The 18159-nt window shown below is 38.0% G+C and overlaps 1 protein-coding gene across 1 annotated transcript in view; it reads right to left on the bottom strand.

Moving 5' to 3' along the window:
* FBN2 (fibrillin 2) overlaps nt 1–18159 on the bottom strand; it is a 112149-nt gene that overhangs the window by 49630 nt on the left and 44360 nt on the right. The window contains exons 16-21 of the mRNA XM_033086481.1: nt 15711–15863; nt 14975–15028; nt 11563–11688; nt 9115–9240; nt 4090–4209; nt 681–818 (exon numbers count right to left, since the gene is read on the bottom strand). Coding sequence (XP_032942372.1) covers nt 681–818; nt 4090–4209; nt 9115–9240; nt 11563–11688; nt 14975–15028; nt 15711–15863 — 717 coding nt within the window. The remainder of the gene's footprint in view (nt 1–680; nt 819–4089; nt 4210–9114; nt 9241–11562; nt 11689–14974; nt 15029–15710; nt 15864–18159) is intronic.

Below are 18159 nucleotides of genomic sequence, written 5' to 3'. Positions count from 1 at the left end.
TCGGCTGGATGTTGCTTGCACTCTGCTCGTTATGGGGGGATACATGTGCCCACAATTACTGTTCCAATTAAACATGAGAGGCTAAAACATCTTGACACCAGTTCACCTGCCAGTGGCATTTTTCAAACCTTAAGGGGGTCAGTATTTTTGCCATAAACTAGAGTTAGTGTTGCTGCTTCCAGCTTCCATAACTAGCCCTACAATCTTGATTTCTGCAATCAATAATGGTACACAAGCTACATATTTGAAAAGAGCTGGGGAAAAGGTGTTAACAGCCCACAACATAAAAATTCATCCAGAATTTTACCAGATATTTCACTTTACTGTTTTAGTCCTTTACCTCCCTATCCCAATACACAGTCTTTGTTGAGATGAAACATATTGTAGCTATTAAGAGGTTTATTCACATGCTATTTCCTGCAAGCTTCAAAGTTATCAGAATGATCTCTGATAGTGGGGATTGCAATTCTAAAATAGGTAACTCATAAAGAAGACAACTTCTTTTCATAGGTTTTTGGGAGGCGGGTTGGTTAGGGCGTTTTTTATTTGGTTTGGTTGGTTGGAATTTTGTTAGGGGGTGCTTTTATTTTGTTTGGGTTTTTTTTATATACAGCGATGATAAGAATCTGCTAGCAATACTCATTCCCTTCTCCCAAAAGATGCAGGATAATGGAGCATACCCAATTCACACCGTTCACATGGGCTCCCCCAAGCTGCTCCCAGGGTAGCACAGCACTCAGATTTCAGCGTGGCACCATTGATGTTGACTTCACAGTGGCTGTCTCGGATATTAAGCCAACAAGTCCCCTTCAGGCTGTCTGCAGCAGAACAGAGAGCAAAAACAACACAGAATTGTCACAGCCAGAAGAGATGGTGTGCCACATCCATGACACCAGCAGGCAGAGTACCAAGGGAGCATAGGCTCTCTTTAAAAGGAAAAAACTTCCATAACAGCAATTTCATACACATTGTAGTTTAGAATTGGTGTAAAGGGCATTTTACCATCCAGATCCCACAGCTGGCAGAGGCCTTCCAGACATTGCAGTGGATTTATTAATTTACTTCAGCAAGTCGCTGATCCATCTAAAATATACAAAAGCAGAGATCCCAACCTGGGACTCTTTTTCCTGGAGTGCATGAACCCTTTCTGAAATGCAGGTGTTCTTGTCTCTCTTGTAGGAAAGCCTTCAAGGCCGCAAGGAGGTTTTAAAAAAATAAAATGTGGTGGGTAGGAGTGTTCTATACTATCTTAGGTGTCTGGTTCTGCTGCTGCATTAGCTTCACTTTGAAAAGTCAGTCTGATCTCAAATCAGGTACATACTTGGTTTTATCTTCACCTTTACACTTCCCTACCTTTACAAGGTTGCTCTGAAATGGTACAACATTTCTTGACACAGACAACAACCCTGGTGATCAGACAGCAAAAGCAGCCTGTAAGGTCAGACCCAAACCAGGAGATCAGCTTGGGTAGGGTTTAAATGCAGGTGCATACTCAGAGTTGAAGTGACACAGACAAATTGAGTTTGATGAATAATGAAAGGAGAATAGGATTTGGGTTTAAAATTTACATGCACTGTATGTGCAAAAAGCTAGATATCTTACCAATACCTCATGCTCAGGAACAATGTGCTTAAGACAGAATCATTCCAACTTATTTTCTTCCAAACTGCTTCCACTTTTCTACCAAGCTGTCATGTTGAAAAATGATGTGGACCACAGGGAGCACAACCTTTCTTTGGTTGAAGCAACAGCAAAAAAAAGCTCACCTAATAATCTGAGTGAAATCAGGCCCAGAAGCTGGGCAGGGTATTTCATTAACACTTAAGTGTAAAACAGTTGTATTATTTAGGTTAACATTGGTCTCAAACATGTGAGACAGAGCTCCACATTTGAACAATATAGAGCTCAGTGTTATTTCCTTTAACTTGTCAACATTATAGGAGAGAAAAATCAAAACCAGTGTCTCAAAAATTATTTAAATTCTATAAATCAGCAGGTGCTTCTGTTCACACCAGCTGCATCCACACTATCCTGCCAAAGTCTGCTTATCTTTTTCAGGCTATTCCTTTATTTTGCACCATCTCTTTTGTCCAGACAAAAAAACTTTGGTGAAAGAGTTATTATCCAACATCAAAGCATTCCTTCTGTTGCTCTTATCTCTTTTGATTCTGACTTGAAGAAGAATATATGCATACTACAGGCAGATGGCATCCTACTTATGGTGCACTGGATGAAATCCACTAAAAATATGACTAAAACTAAGTGTAAAAAGCAAGTAAAAGTATTTCAAAAAGCATAAATGGCAGTATCCCTAACGTTTGGGCAATTCCCAAAATAGCACTTTAATCCTTCAAAAACATTTCAAAAACACTTCCCCTTTTATTCTCTCCACGAACATGATCTTAATATTGCAAAAGCCATCCATGGGCATGCAAAGTATGTCAATATCATGGCTGAAAGGTTTTTTTATAACTGCTGAACTTACAACCCTAATTTGCTGAAGGTATGACCTTAAATCTGAGTGCAAATGCTGTGAATTGCATTCTGACTGTAATTTGAGCAAGGGATTTTTCTCTCTGCTCATGAAAGCTCACAGAAAGATAGAAATGGTCCACATCTATGCTGAATAATCTGGTACTGATTCTAGTTCTGAGATGAGAGCAAATTTAAAGTAAAAATAAAACAACAAAAAACAAAACAAACTTGTCAGAATCGGACATTACCTTATTTTGATGATTCGTATGCAGAACACAAAAAAATCCTAAATCTCAATACTATTTTAGCTATTTATTTATGTTCAGGAATAAGGTATCTGTTTTTACAGCGGTGCTTTAGAGAAGCAATCTGATTTAAAAAAATAAAAATTAAAGAAAAAGGACAGATATATTCAATATACAAATGTTTCTCTACAGGACTAATGGAGGAAAATCAACTTGAGATTTAAATGCCATACCTTTGATAAGAAAATTTTTAAGTTTTTCCACACAGTAAGCCACCTGTAATCTCCAGCCCCTTACTCACTTTTCAATAACCCAGCCTGCCCTCCTCTCATTGCTTCCAATGCCAGTGAAATTTTGGCCAAGGTGGAAGAACTGGGCTCTAGCAGTGAAAAAAAATCTGTATGTCTTGCATTAGCTCTACTTCTGACCCTTCTGTCTTAACATATTCACACTTGTAGTGGGAAAACATAGTTCCTGAGACAATTTTTGTCAACATGAAAAACTAATGATTAAGCTCACAGTATGATCCTGTTCTTCAGTTTTTATCTGACTAGTCAGCTATTTTTTTGTTTATGTTTTATGTTATTTATCACTGCTACTCAGGCCAAATGGGATCTCATACTGTAAACAAGCCAATGAAAACCATTTGCAAAGTGAGTCCAGAACACTGTTATAATTAGGCTCTTGGTGAACTTGTGGCCCCTTTGGATGTAAGAATATAAGATTAAAAACAAGAGGTACGAAAAGCATAGCTTAGTGTGGTTATATCAAGAAATTAGCACAACATGAAAATTACAAAAACAATAATACTTCACCAGCCAGTGATGCTACAAGGAAATCTAAGAGAAGAGTTAGGTACAAAAGTAACATTCTCTTGAAAAACACATTAAGGCATGGAAGAATTCCACCATTGAATAGAAACTTGAGTCTTTGCATTCATTTTTCCATTGCATTCATTTATCTTAAGAAAATCCTGACAGGGCGTGAAATGCAAATGGAAAACACCAAACAAATCCGTCTGAAAACAAAAGTAACATTTAAAATTAGCATCACCCACTTATTAACAGCACTGAAATAGAGTTGGAACACAACAATTTCAATTATGCTACACAAATAATGTGAAATAATGGCAGCTTATGAACACCTGTGCACTACAGAAGACTGCAATCCTTTTGAATTTTCTCAGAAAGGCAAGGGAAAAAAAGCATTAATGAATGTCACTCCAATAAAGTCTCTGAAGCATTCTGCTGTTTTTCCAAAAGATTCCTCAAGGGATGCCGACACTTTTATATGTATGTAGAATATATGTCTGTGTGTGTGGTTTTTTTTTTATTTCTAAAAAAGAAAAACAAAAGGAGGAAATACCCACCAATACAAATCAGTCCAGTAGAGTCCAACTTGCTGCCAGAGGAACATTCACAGTGGAACGACCCAAGGTTGTTCCTGCAGGCACCATTGACACATGGGCTGCTTTCACATTCATTTATATCTGTAATCCAGAGACAAAAGACATTATTAGAACTACAGAGTGCTTCTGGGGAGTATTGCACAGTAATTTATACCTTCTAAATGCTGTTGTGGACTGTGAGGGTCAGTATTACCTGAGATATTTGCCCCTCTACTCCTCCCAGCAAGAAATTCAAAAGATACATGGACAGACAGGTAGCCTGTATTTCTGAAGTGCACGTAATTTGGAAGTGTTAATTAAATGGCCCTTTTATACAAGGACAGTTAATTTCCATCACCATGGGCCATAAAGTTCTCCAGCATCAACTGCAACTGTCCCGTGAGAAAACAAAACTCTTTTTTCACAGAATGCAAATGCATTCCCAGCCACACCATGCAGAGCACAAACAAAGCCCTCATTGTTTCTGCCATTTATGGTTCCATGAGAAGAATTAAGAAAACCCTGTCAGAAGCAAAATATCACAATGCTGGCTGCAACTGTCTAGTTATGGAAATGTTGAAGAAATAGCAGTTGCAATGGGAATAATGTAAATGGTATTCTCTTTAGCCCCAAAATCTTGTTTATTATGCCTCAGAGGTTTTTAAGCCTGTTCATATGCAAGAATAGGACCCCTGCAGACAGCATTATTTGCTGATTTTTTTCTTTTAAGTGGAATCAGTTTTAAGATTAAAACAATACAAACAAACTCTCCCAAGAAGAATTGATGATGCTTATTCACCATTTCTTCCTGAAGAACCTTCCAACCTATATAATTTTTTATGTGCATCCTGAATCAAGCCATACATTGTAATCCAACCAGTTCCCTTTGGCAGGCCAGAAGTGAAAAATGTTTAGTGCTTGCTTATGTTTGCCAGTAGTGCTTGAGGAGTATCTTGTAATATCTATAAATTAAACCAGCTTGATTTAAATTTAATATAACCTAATGCAGTATCTAGCTAAGCACTAGAGACAGTAAGAGCATCAAAAGATCATTTTCAAGACAAATTGAAATATTCTCCATATTTTTTTAAGTTTTCTAGGAGATACAGCATGCTATTTTGATATGATGCATCAAGCCTTCATTTCACTCAAGATGTGCATTACAGGAAGCAAGAGGTATTTAAATACATAATTTAATAATATGCATGTATTATTTTAAAAAAATAAAGCAAGAGAGAGATACAAAAATGCCCAGAATCAGGAAACTTTGGAAACTGTGATGTCTCTCTTCATGCCAAAAGCAAGAATTTAATTTAAAAGCCAGCTTTAACAGATCCTTTACTTAATGGATTTATCTACAAAGAGCAAACAGGACTTGTCTTTGACTGCCAGCAACTTTCAGAGCCTCATGCTTCTGAAGCCTACTCTTAAACTGTAGATTGCCTATTTTAAAGATAAATCATACACAGATACAGGGATGTAAAATCTAAGAGGTGTTATCAGGTCAGGACCATGTGCCTCACTGTTAGTTCTGGTAGAATTAGCTCCAAATCCCTCTTGCATCCAAGCTGGCAATCAGGAGCCCTCACCAGCAATTATCTGCTCTGCACCAAGGTCTTCTCCTCTCTGTGAATATATTTTATACTCTATTACCTAAGTTTTTTATTACCAGGGAATGTTCCCTGCCTCTGCTGCTTCCCACTCTCTCCCCAACCAGCAACACCTGGTAGTGGGGAGTGTTCTCTGCTGCTTCTGCAGAGAAACCAAGTGGTTCTCAAAATCATAAATCACACTGACACGCAAAAAAAGGAATCTTAAGTATGTACTTTATGTCAGATAATCCTCTGAATAGAAATGCTTTGGCAGAAAGTCATACTTCAGCTTCCTTTCCATCTGCCATCTTGCTTTCAGAGGTTTGTCTAGCTTTAAAAAAAAGTCAGGAAAAATTAAAAGGACAGGATAAACTAACAAAATTGAAGTGATGTATTCTCTGTCCAAACAATCACGAGAGTTCCTCCCTTCTTTCATTAAGATGCAACTTCGGGGAAATCTCCGTGAGGGACCAGGCATCATCTGTGAAGGTACTTAAAGCTGAAAATGGGTGATTTTCATGCAAAGTGTCACACTGTTTTAACAGCTGGCAGCTGACCTCACACAGACACAACTGATGTGCAAGACAAAGTAAAAACCAGAGAGGTGCCACTATCCAAAACACCACTTCAAGAAGATGCATGAAACTTAAAATTGCTTCATATTCATGGCAGTAATATGAGGTTATCATGCCTATCTTTAATTTTCCCTGGTATTCAGCAAGGCAGGATTACAGCCAATTTTCATCTTTTGTTTCAAATTTTCAGAGTTTAAACCAAAACCCAACAAAAAATAATTGAGGGCCACACCTGGAAGCCAATGTCCCAAAACTACAACCAAAGAAGGGAGTAAGTGGAGATAGAGGGACCAAAGTTCAACAATTTTTGAAAAGCAGAGGCAGCTCTCTTGGCTTCATGGGCCATGCTCCAGACCTTTTTGCATTTGACATGCTTTAGCACTATGCTAAGTAAGGAGAAAAAAAAGAAAGAAAACCCCAAACTCAATGAATTTGGATGGCAATAGGCTGATAATAGTGAATTGACTACATCCCAAAATCACCATCCAGGAAAAATAAAATACTAAAAGATGATATTAAGACCATTTCAGCGTTACTGTGCTGCTGAATCAAGTGAAGAACTATCATACGCACAATGTAAACAAACTCCAAAAATTTTTACTCTACACCTTCTCATAATAATGCTAAATGGTAATTTTTAAAAGAGTAAGCAAGAAACCAAATGGATTTTAACACTATTTTGTATGGTAAAATAAAACCCACTATGAATGAAGATACTTATTGAGGTGTGTGTTAAATTTTTTTTTCTCTTAAGTGAGTGTACATTGTAAACGTCAAAGAAGCAAAAATTGAAACAGTCCGCTGTACATTCCTGGAAATGAACTTCAAAGCACATCTGGTTTACATTTAACTAGTTATGTCACTGGAAACACAAACTAAACCATGGAGCTTGTCATAAAAATCTCAACTTTCATGGACTGTGGAGCCTCAAACAAGTCTTGTACCCCTTGCAACAAACTGATTAAAAAATTTCAATTTAACTACAAACAAAAACAGTGAAGGGTTTTGTTGTTTCTTCAGAGTTGCTGATGACAGTCATATAAAAAATTTCTTGGTGACTAACATGCATCACAACATTTTTAAGTGCTCAACACAGAGCTCCTGGCTACAGAAGGTTTTTACAACCAGTGAACTTGTAACTCCAAAACGAATTACGAGAAACAGGATTTGGGCAGAAGAAGAATAATTTCTTACTCTGCTGCCAACCCAGCATTACTACTGCCTACCCAACATGAGTAAAAAAGCAACACATTAAATAGGTTTAACAGACACTTTTACACAAAACCCCTCCTGACCGACTTTTTTTACCTCACTGGCTAAATTTAGATATCAATCTAACTACGAGATTATTAGACGCATTAATAATAACAGTATTATTGCCATTAAAAATAAATCCAAGTTTGTGGTTTGAAATTGTACGTACATTTTATTTCAACAAGACTGGCTGGGTTGTCTGCATTCTGGCTCCTCATCCATGCAGCTTTAGGTCAGTATTTCATGCTCTGATGTTCTTGGTAGTGAGCACTTCCCCTTACCATGCTACACCAGTTTTTGTGTCTGGAAGATTCCTCAAGAAACAAGTACACTGTTCTCACAGACAGTAATCTTCCAGTGAACAGACACTAATGACAGAGACCCTGCAGAATAAATTCCTGAGCACTGTGGGCAGATAGGAGCTGAGACAACTTGGCACAGAAAGCTCTGTAAATCCATGAGGGTTGGCACAATAAAAGCCCCACTCTGGACAAATGGTACTAATTTGTAATATGCAAAAAGAGCAAGAACTAACTTCTAAAGGTGACCTCTAACTCACATGTGTTAAAATATTAAGGAATGTAATTTCTTTTGCATAGAAGGAGTTTTGTATAGAAATCATGAATGATTTTATACTGCCATAATTTGAACCGTTTCCACTTTCCTTTGTATGTGTTTGCTTAGTTGTATGGCAGTAACTTCTTCCTGATCAATAATAATGAGTTGAGGACAGTAATACCTTCCATCACTTCAGAAAAATCTGGATGATAACACTGGTTCACGTAACAAAGAATTACAGTCTCCCCATCACTCAAAGAAATGCAGAACCTTTGACTATAAAAACTTTCTAATGATTACAAATACTGAGATTTACAGGCTGGAACCAAACAAAAAATAAAGGAGAAGACCAGTAAAATTCTACTAGTCTGAATACTAATAAAGAGATGGCACATAAAGTAATTCTTTCAATTTTGCTTTTTTTTGGGTACAGTTTTCCCTGTATTTTTAAAAAATTATTAAAATTTATCATTAGTTTCTGCTACATGAAATTTTTGCTGATTTAACATCTATGTTAAATAGTAATATAAGAAAGCAATTTTGATTCTAGTGTATAAATAAAGGACAATTTTAGTATTCCTAGGCAGTAGTACCCAGGTCCTGGAATGCATCACAGAAAACAGGATTTGATCTAGAATTAACTCTCACCACAGACTGAAGGGAGAGAAGAAGGGAGAAAAGAAAAAGGACACTGTGATCAAGACAGATGCACTTCCCTAAATGACAGACATGATGTTCCTGCTACATGATCAAAGGCAAGCACATATTCCTCTCTACTGTAGTTTAAAAATGCTGTAGCTAAGCAAAGGAAAACATTATCATATAAAAATTAAATTATTGCTTTGAAAGAAATCCAACAGCAATACCTAACACACTAAAAAGCAGAGAAATTAAACCAGAAATGTGAAGATTTAAGCAGCATCACGCTCTCTCTCTTTTCCTCTGGTATCTGCCATCACTCCTGTGAACGTTTTGCTTTGACATGCCACAAGAAACAGCAAATCTGTCAGGAAGTGCAGGCTCCTCACCTTCACAGGTGTCTGTCTCTGAGCTGAACAGGTAACCCTTGGGGCAGGAGCAGCTGTAGCTGCCCGGGGTGTTCCGGCAGAGCCCGTTGTCACACAGCAATCCGTTCACAGAGCACTCGTCAATGTCTGCAGGGATAGGAGACAAGATCATGGCCAAAAATGACAGCTCTTACCTTCAAAGTTCTAATTCTCCTCCAGGTTCTTACTGCAAAAATTTCTGTTCTGCCTTTAAAGTTGTTCTTTGTTTTTTCTATTAGCAAAAATTAGTTCACAGTTAGTATTAAAAGAATAATTACGTTTTGCTGCAATGACTTTGGTCATTTGAGTTTGCCCAGTGACATTTGTCAAATGACAATGATCTTTGTCATTTGTATGACTACACCAAATAAATTCAGGAAGGTCTGTTTGCTTCGAAAACAGTGTTGTACCTATTTATTTTTTTTAAACACATGAACAGCAGTGTGTTAATTACTGTTCTAACTGTGTTTTATAGGCTAAATTTTTTTTTGTTATCTGTGAAGTGGATTAAAATCTATCCTGTACAGTTCATCTCAAGACACTGTATTTAAAAAAAACCTATGATTAAAACCAGGATATCAAGCACCCTAAGAAAATCCCATACATTAACACAATTCCCTCAACTCCTCTTAAACTAACTGAAAATAATTTTAACAAAAAGTAATGTGTCTTCGTCATTGCCCCACTATTTATTCTATGAAAGAAGAAAAGATATAATTTTAAGCCTTTTCCTTTAATGCTCATCATATGTTAAAATAACCAACGTTTATGGAAGAATATTGATAGGATAAGTCAGGATAAAGATGGCATTTTTCAGGATAAATATGATATTTTATCCTGCTTCAGGTTATTTTCTCTTTATTGACTGCTTGATTTCCCAAACCTAATACTGCAACTGAAATGCTAAAATCTATTAGATTTCTGGAGAGTTTTTAAGTTTGAAAATACAGAAGAAAATTGAGAATGCAATATAACTACAATCTGGAGAATTTTCATTTCCCCAACTACTTTAGATTTTCTAAGCTGTGCTTATTCCTGTAGGATTCAGACAACAAAGCCTAAATTTCCCCAGATAATGAATCCAAGATTTAAGTCTGGCAGCTATGAATTAAAAAGAGTTCTTCTTTACTAACCTGTCCCTAATCTAACTTCATGTGATTTTAATCAAGGAAAGGAGACAAATTTGTAAACTGACATTTTCAAGAGCAATTTTGAGCTTGCTGTCATACAATCCTTCAGCCAAACTGTGCAGTGTGATGAATGCATTATTTCATTAGAATCTCGTGAAATAACTTCAGATTTGGACTCTAATCTGTTGTGATATGATCTGTAAAAACAGCAAACCATGTACCTCATGATTTAAACCCACTCAGACCTGACAAAAATACTGTCTGCATTCTGACTGATGACTTTTTATTTCCTGGCATTTCAGAAACTGTCTCATTAATTAAAATGTGTCAACCTTTTATCTGAATGCTCAATTTAAATTCTTTTATGGAAGAATTCTATCCAAGAATAAACACACCCTCACATTCAGTCAGCTTTATCTTTATTTAAGTAAATATATAGATTATACTAGCACTTACCTAATCCCAAGAGTAACCAGATAAATAAAACCCCTTCCCATAAAATCCACTTGGAGAACAAATACTACATGAAGCATTTTAAAAATAAAAACACCAGCACTTTCCTGCAGCAGTGCTTTTCCTACCAAAAGGTCATATTTAGGGCTTTAGGAAGTAACTAGATGTAAAGTTCCTTTATTCAACCAGATGAAAGGAGACACTTTATTTACTTTGTGTTTGCTTTGCATCACCAGGAAGGAATGTTTGAGAACTGCACCACAGCTGTATAGAATAAGTTTTCCCCAGCAAAACTGGTGGAGTTTTGTGAAGCACCAACAGCAGTGACAGGTCAGTGCACCTTTGAGGGCAGAGAGAAATAATACACCAGAATAAATGCAGTACTTAAGGACAATACTTTGGACATTCTGATGGTTTCAGAAAGATTTCCCTTAGCTTTTAATTTAAAAAAACTTTTCCCTTCTGCTTAAAATCACCAGGCTATAAGCAACATGATTACAGAATGCACTTGGGGTATAATACACTTTTTTTTGGATGTAAGAATTCCCAGTAGAGAAAAAAAAAAACCCCACTGGATTTCATGTATGGACATGACTAATAAATTTAATTAGATGGAGAGTGAAACCTGCAATGTTTCCTCTTGCTTACACTTCCCAAACACCAACACTCACCCACCAAATGACAAGAAAACATACAGTAAGAATAACAATTCTGCAGTGACTGGGAAAAGCACCATTCCAGGTTTTTTGCATTTTGTTTGTAGCTTGAAGAAGTGACCTGAATCCTGCCAGGTCAAATCGGCGTCAATGAAAATAATTCTGCCACAATAAAAAACCAACAAACTTACCCACACAGTTGGTTCCAGCAGGATCAGGCTCGTAGCCACTGTTGCAGTTACAGCGATAGCTGCCACGCAGGTTTTCACAAATCCCATTGGAGCAAATATCAGGATCCAAAGCACACTCGTTAATATCTGCATTAGCACAACCACACGAGATCATCAGACACTGACAGGCATGACAAAGCTGTTCCTGTGAGAGGTGTGGGCAACACCTGAGGCTGGGGCTCCAAGTCAGAGCCAAGGCACAGCACAGGTGCAGCCCAAAGGCTGAAAGAGTTGGTTATTCTCATTTATTTGATACTAGAAGGCCAAACCTGGACTACTTTGTCCAGTGTCTCTTGGCACTCCTTGCCCAAACTCAGCCCCAGAATGCCCTACCTTTCCCAATCCCATGCCTACACATCTGGGCAGCTTTCCTCTCTTCTCACACCATTCTTCCCTGGTTCCACTGACTGTGCATTTCCTTCCTACTCTTCAGTTTGATCCTTACTCAGCCATGCTGGTCTTAGCCTTCCTTGCCTGAATTCCTACACGTGAGCTCTTGTGATCTCAGGAAAACATCCTCAAAGCTCCACATCCACACTCCTCAAAACTCAGCATGAGTTCCAACAGGGGGGCTGCCACCAGGACATCGCTAATTAGTTCATCTGTGTTGGCAATCAGCAGGTCCAGTAATGCCTCTGCTGTGTTTTATCTACCACCTGGATTACAAAATTTTCCCCTCAGAGTGCTCCTGGACTACACAGAGCTTGTGACAGTGTGGCTAAATTCCCTCAGCAGCATCAGTGCCTGAGGTGTAGGAAGAGGCTGAAGGGACTGGATTTGTTCAGCTGAAAAGTGGGAATATCAGAGAGACCTCCAACAGCACTTGCCTGATTTCAACAGATAATTACAGACAAGATGGAGCCAGATTCCTCTTTGAGGTGCACAGTGACACGGCAAGAGACAACATTTGGAAGATATAGCTGTGGAAATTTAAATTAAATACCAGGAGAACAATTCTTCAACATAAGTGTGGCTAAGCACTGGGCTTTTTTCAGCCCAAAGAGGCTATGAGAACTCCATGCTTGGAGATTTTCCAAATTCCACCGGGCAAGGCCTTGAGAAATGGTTCAGCTTTGATGATACCCTTGCTCTGAGCAGAAAGTTAGGTTGGATGACCTCCAGATATCCTTTCTAACCTAATCTGACAGAGAACTATGTGTTTGTAAGAAAAAGCTTGATGCAAAATACCTGTGCATCCAGTGCCTGTGGTTTACCAGGTAAGAAGTTATAAATTATTAGGTGACACAAGAATTTTCCTAATACAGAAGTAATGCATAGGTCAAAACTCCAGCATATTCAGTCCTATAAGAACTTGTTGGAAATTTAATTTTTTTTCTCAGACAGACAGAACAGGATGATGGATGAGTTACATTCCCTGAACTTACAGTCCCATATAAAATTTCTGCTGTAGTTGGAAAAGTCCGAAATATTCATATGAACTATAAGAAGACTAACAGACTAATTTTAATGCTTCTTGCCTCTGAGGAAAAGAGGGTTTTTCAATCTTTTCTTTCTTCTCATATGGTAATCCCATTACTTTAAACAGTTCCTTTCCCAAGCCCTGGAAAGGAAGGGTGCTGGCCTAGCTGTGACTTCATGAAAGGCTTGTTTTATACTTGCAGGGCTCAACTTTTTGTAAAGAACATTTCCTCTTTAATCACAGTGCAGTTTAGATACTGATGTACATTTAATCATATATGTATTTATTAAAAAAAAGTGCTACCCCTGGATAAAGCTCAGTGTTATGAGACATCTGAAAAACTTTGCAAGAAAATACAATTTGGTGTACTACTTCAGTTTTGTGTTTTCTTTAGAGCAAAATGCATTCTGTAGCTTGCTAGACACATTTGAATCTTTGGGACAAGCCACACAAGGAGCGTACAAGCATGAAAATTGGCTGCAATTTTGCTGCACAACACATACAGGGAACCCTGTGTTTGCTCTGGAAAGCTGAACAAAAAGGGACTCTAGCTGAGAAGTGAACCCCTGATCTTTGTCATGCACTTGGTAGACAGCACAGTTGTTTCAATGTTTTAAGGAGAAAACTGTATTTTCCATGTCTCCAACCTCTCTACCAGGCTGCATGTAATTTCTTATGGTAGGGTGCTGCTTGTACAACAGCATTACTGAATGCTGACATTATTTCTGTGAGATGTAGATATTCTTCAATGGGCCTTGTGTAATTCACTGAAAAGGAAACTGAGATAATTTATAAATTCCATGGATTTCAAATTTCTCATACAAGCTTACAACATGTTAAGCAATGAAGGAAAAAAATATGCAGATACTTACAGTAGTGAAAGAAGCCCCATAATTTATTTTATTTAAGTGCTATTTTAAAATGTTGCTTAGGTTATTAATAAATGAAATGATGGGAGTTCTTATTCCATTCCTGCTGCATAGAATAGGAGCTTTAATGCTGACACAGATAATCATTAATACATCAGACAAATACCTAGCAATAAATTTTATATTCCTGTATTTAATTCCTATTTATATTCCTATTCCTTCCTCAACCTATTTTACTTATCTGGAAGCTGCAGCATGCTTTGCCCCTACTTCAGTCCTGGCTAACCCATTAATTTTTTTAATCCCCATCTCTGTGGTACTAGAAAAATGATCTGGAGCTTTACAGTTACCAATACTAAATGCAAGTGGTCACTTTCAGGACTTTTTTTCATAAGGATATGGTTTCTTTCAGTTAAGCTCCCTTCCAATTTTTAACTCTACAGAGAAACAATCTGTCCATGGAAATGATCCATGAGTGAACACTGGATCTGGAGTGAAAAACTGCTCTATTACTATCCCAGCTGACTGAAAATCAACTGCAAATGCAAGTGACTCCTGTCAAATGAGAGAGAACTGTTTTATGCCAGTCTGGAAAAACATCAAATCTCAAAAAAAAAATCACAACAAACACAAACCACAGGTCAGAACTCTGAAACTGATTATTTTTTTTTCCTTTATAGGGTCAGGCAAAATCCACTGTTCCAGCCTTTTCTCTAGACAACATTCAAATATTTTACTTCAAGAATTAAAATACTAAAACCAACATATTAATCCCGAGGTTAAAAACTCCACTCTAATCTGTTATCAAAAATATAATTCTGAGGATTTTTTTTAAACTTTGAATCATTGTCCTCCAGTGACTTTATGAAGATGAATTGTTAAATTGTTAAATTAACTGCTTGTTAGATAAACAATTTTTTCCACTTTTCTCCTGAACCACGTGGGAGAGGGGCCACTTAAATTTACATTCTAGAATAAAAACACCTCAGAAATTTCCTCCTTAAGGAGAAAATTAGGGCAATTTAGGAAAAAGTTTGCCCTAAACCATGACAATCATATATATTAAAGAAAATATGAAACATACCTCTTCCATCAACAGTAATACCTATTCCACTGCTACACAGGCCATGGAACTCAGCTGCTCAGTTGAAGTGGAGATGTTGGGAAAAAGAAAATTTTATTTCCAGTATTTCATCTTCTTTCATCCTAAACTAAATCCACATGATTTTTTTTTCAAGTAATTTTTCTACAGTGTAACTAATGAAATGCCAATGTTCACACAAAACAACCATTTATAGATAATTCAGTTAAATCTGTCAGGTGGACTCTATCCTGAACTTTCATGTATATATACAAAACCAAAATTAGATGACCAGGGTTAATCACTCAGGTGATTTCTTTATGGTCTTGAGATGACTGTCCTTTCAAGTTGTTGCTTTTAATCACACTGTCAGTTTTACTTGTGTTTTTCTAAATAGTTTTCTGCTGCTTCAGAAAACAATAATAAATGGAAATTCTGTCCAAGATGCATCACCTCAGCTCTGCAGTCAAGAGGATTTTTTTTTTTAAATCAATCCCTGGGTTTACTTAAAGAATTGATTCTTATAAAATTAAATACAGATTTCTAGAAATAATATGGGTTGGATTGACTGGACCAGGAAATTTACACATTCATTAGAGAATTCTGCTCATTTTATTGCAATTATTACTTATAGCAAACAATTCAGGAACCCTAATTTACCCTGCTCACTTTCCTTAAAGCCATGAAACAAATCAACAATGTGAACTCAGCAAGATTTTTTTTGTTTAAAGTTCTTTACCTGAGTTTTTAGCAGGGCAGGGATGACATGGCTCTCCAAAGCCATAGTCAGGGTTGGCACAGCAGCACTCAGACTTTGTCACAGCACCAGGGAAGGGACGGACACAGAGCCCTTTTCTGATGCCTCCATAGCACGTGCTACGCATGTGAGTATCTGAAAAAAAAAAGACAAGGGAAGAAGTGATTGTTTCCTCAGGCTGAGAGTGAAATGTATGCATGCTCTCCCAAAAGCTAAAACCTCTTATTTTTGGTCAGCAAAAAGGTCACACTGGCTACATCTGCCTTAATAATCCTGATGGCAGCAAGGGCAGTTCTCAGCAAGGTTACCTCCTGGGGTTTTCTCCAGAGCACACTTTCAAACCACCTAAACCAGGATTTTGCAAAATAAATTCAAAGGCATTCCAAAGGACCCAGCAAAGGTGATCCACACCCCGAAGCAGCTCTGTAAATCCATCAACAAATATCCCACTGAGAAACACGGGATGGCCTGGATCAACATGTAGTGGCTGATTCTTCCCTTTGAAAAGTACTACACACATTTCTGACTTCCAAAATGGTTCCTCAGGCAGGATAACTCCAGGGGTGGTAATATGGGAGAATACCTGCTCCTGAAAGGAGGAGCATGGTCTCCAGCTGTGTTTACAAAATCATGAACAGAAATGCAATTTTAACAGACTGTTCAGACCAGTATTTATGTGACATGACCAGCTTAACAGGTTTGTACACAAACAGGCACCAGGGCTGGGTTAGCACACCAAAGAGCCCCCAAAATCTAGTGGGAATCTTACACACAACTAGGCAGTGAGGAAAGCAGTGCTACTGCCCAGACTATAAGAAACTTCAGGGTGCTTGTGATGAAAAACCCACTCTGGAATTTGAAGTGCCATCCCTGGGAAGAGGGCTGGAATTGATGGCCTGGATAAACCCCCACTTATCACACAAACAAAACACAGAACACCTGAACGGCTCTTTGACCCCTAAAATCATGCCAAAAAAAGACAGCAGGAAACTTATACAGGCCAACCACATACCTGTAAGACTCATGCTGCCAATCTTACAGCTGATTTAATCACAGAAATCAATTTGATAGCCTTGACCAGTAAGATACCTTCCAAGACAGACCCTCCATACCTATCTTTGCAGGAATAATCATCTATACTTATCCAGGAACTATGAGAATGTCTCTAAGACTCCTTTTTATGCATTTGTTTGAAGTTTTGTTGTACTTTTTTGGTCTTTCTAAGGTTCAATGCTTTGTCCCATGTTTGCTTATAGGATAGTATTTTAACAAGCATGTGACTGTATACTTCTAATAATGTGTAGCTGAGAACTGCAGCATACAGACAGAGTAAATAGCCTTTACTTTTGACTCCTGTAATTCTCCAGACACTGTTGGAACTGCAGAAATACTCTTTGTTTCAGGTGTCTTTGTGGGCCAGAACAGAACACAGCTTTAATTCATGCTCCTTGTCAGTGCCCCAGTAAAACCACCATGCATGTGGTCTGGACATGAGCCTGAGTGGACTCAGAAACTGAAATGGGTTTGAGGGAATCCAGACACTTGCTTGAAGTATGACCCCAAAACAACAAAGAAAAGTTGCATGAGAGGTTTTACAGTGAATGTTGAATATGCAGAGCCAATCCAAATAAGAACTGGCAATTCCTTATGTGTTCTGTCGGCTCTTTGAGTGTTGTAAGCTGGCTCCTGTATAACATAAATGCCTGCACATAAATGTTTTCTCTTGCTTTTGGTATCCCATGGAACAGATAGTTCTGGAGCACAGCTAAATATGTCCTAGATTTTAGAGATTTTTCCTTGCCAAGAATCTAGGTGAAGCCAGTACAACTTGCTTGCACTTGACATCAGGAAAAGATTATGATGCTTGAAAATAGTCGAGGACTTTTGCACAAGAAATGTCTGCTCATTTAGTTTGCTAAATAATTAGTGGCATTGCATCCTTTCCCTCCACCTCAGACAACTCTGACAAGTTCTGCCATGAACAAAGGGACTTTCAACCACTGCCCTGTCACAGAGGAGGTTTCCTCTTAGTTATGTGTCTGTAAGGGAATGGAGAAGAAAATCAAGGGAAGGAAATGGCACAAAGGGAAACTGTAGAGGGACAGAAGACTGGAAAGTGGGAAAGAAACACACTGGAGGAAGGTCTTCAAAGATGTGGAGTGTGGGAAGTACCTGAAGGAAGCTACAGATGTACTGAGCAACTGCTCTGCACAAGAGAGAAAGTACTTCAGCATACATCAGGGCTTTTGGAGAAGTGACACAGAGAATTTGGGGACGTTGCATGCCTAGTTACAGGAAAACAGTCTGATCTTCACAGCCAGTGATTCACTAAGCCTGTGAAGGATGAAGAACCAAGCTGTCTCTCCCACAAGCAAAACAGCCATTGTGTGACCCAGGCCCCTCGGGCTGTGCTATGACCAGGAACGAGAAG

The sequence above is a fragment of the Catharus ustulatus genome (genome assembly GCF_009819885.2).
Source record: "Catharus ustulatus isolate bCatUst1 chromosome Z unlocalized genomic scaffold, bCatUst1.pri.v2 scaffold_26_arrow_ctg1, whole genome shotgun sequence".
Classification (NCBI taxonomy): domain Eukaryota; kingdom Metazoa; phylum Chordata; class Aves; order Passeriformes; family Turdidae; genus Catharus; species Catharus ustulatus.
This window is presented reverse-complemented; position numbering and strand designations above follow the sequence as displayed.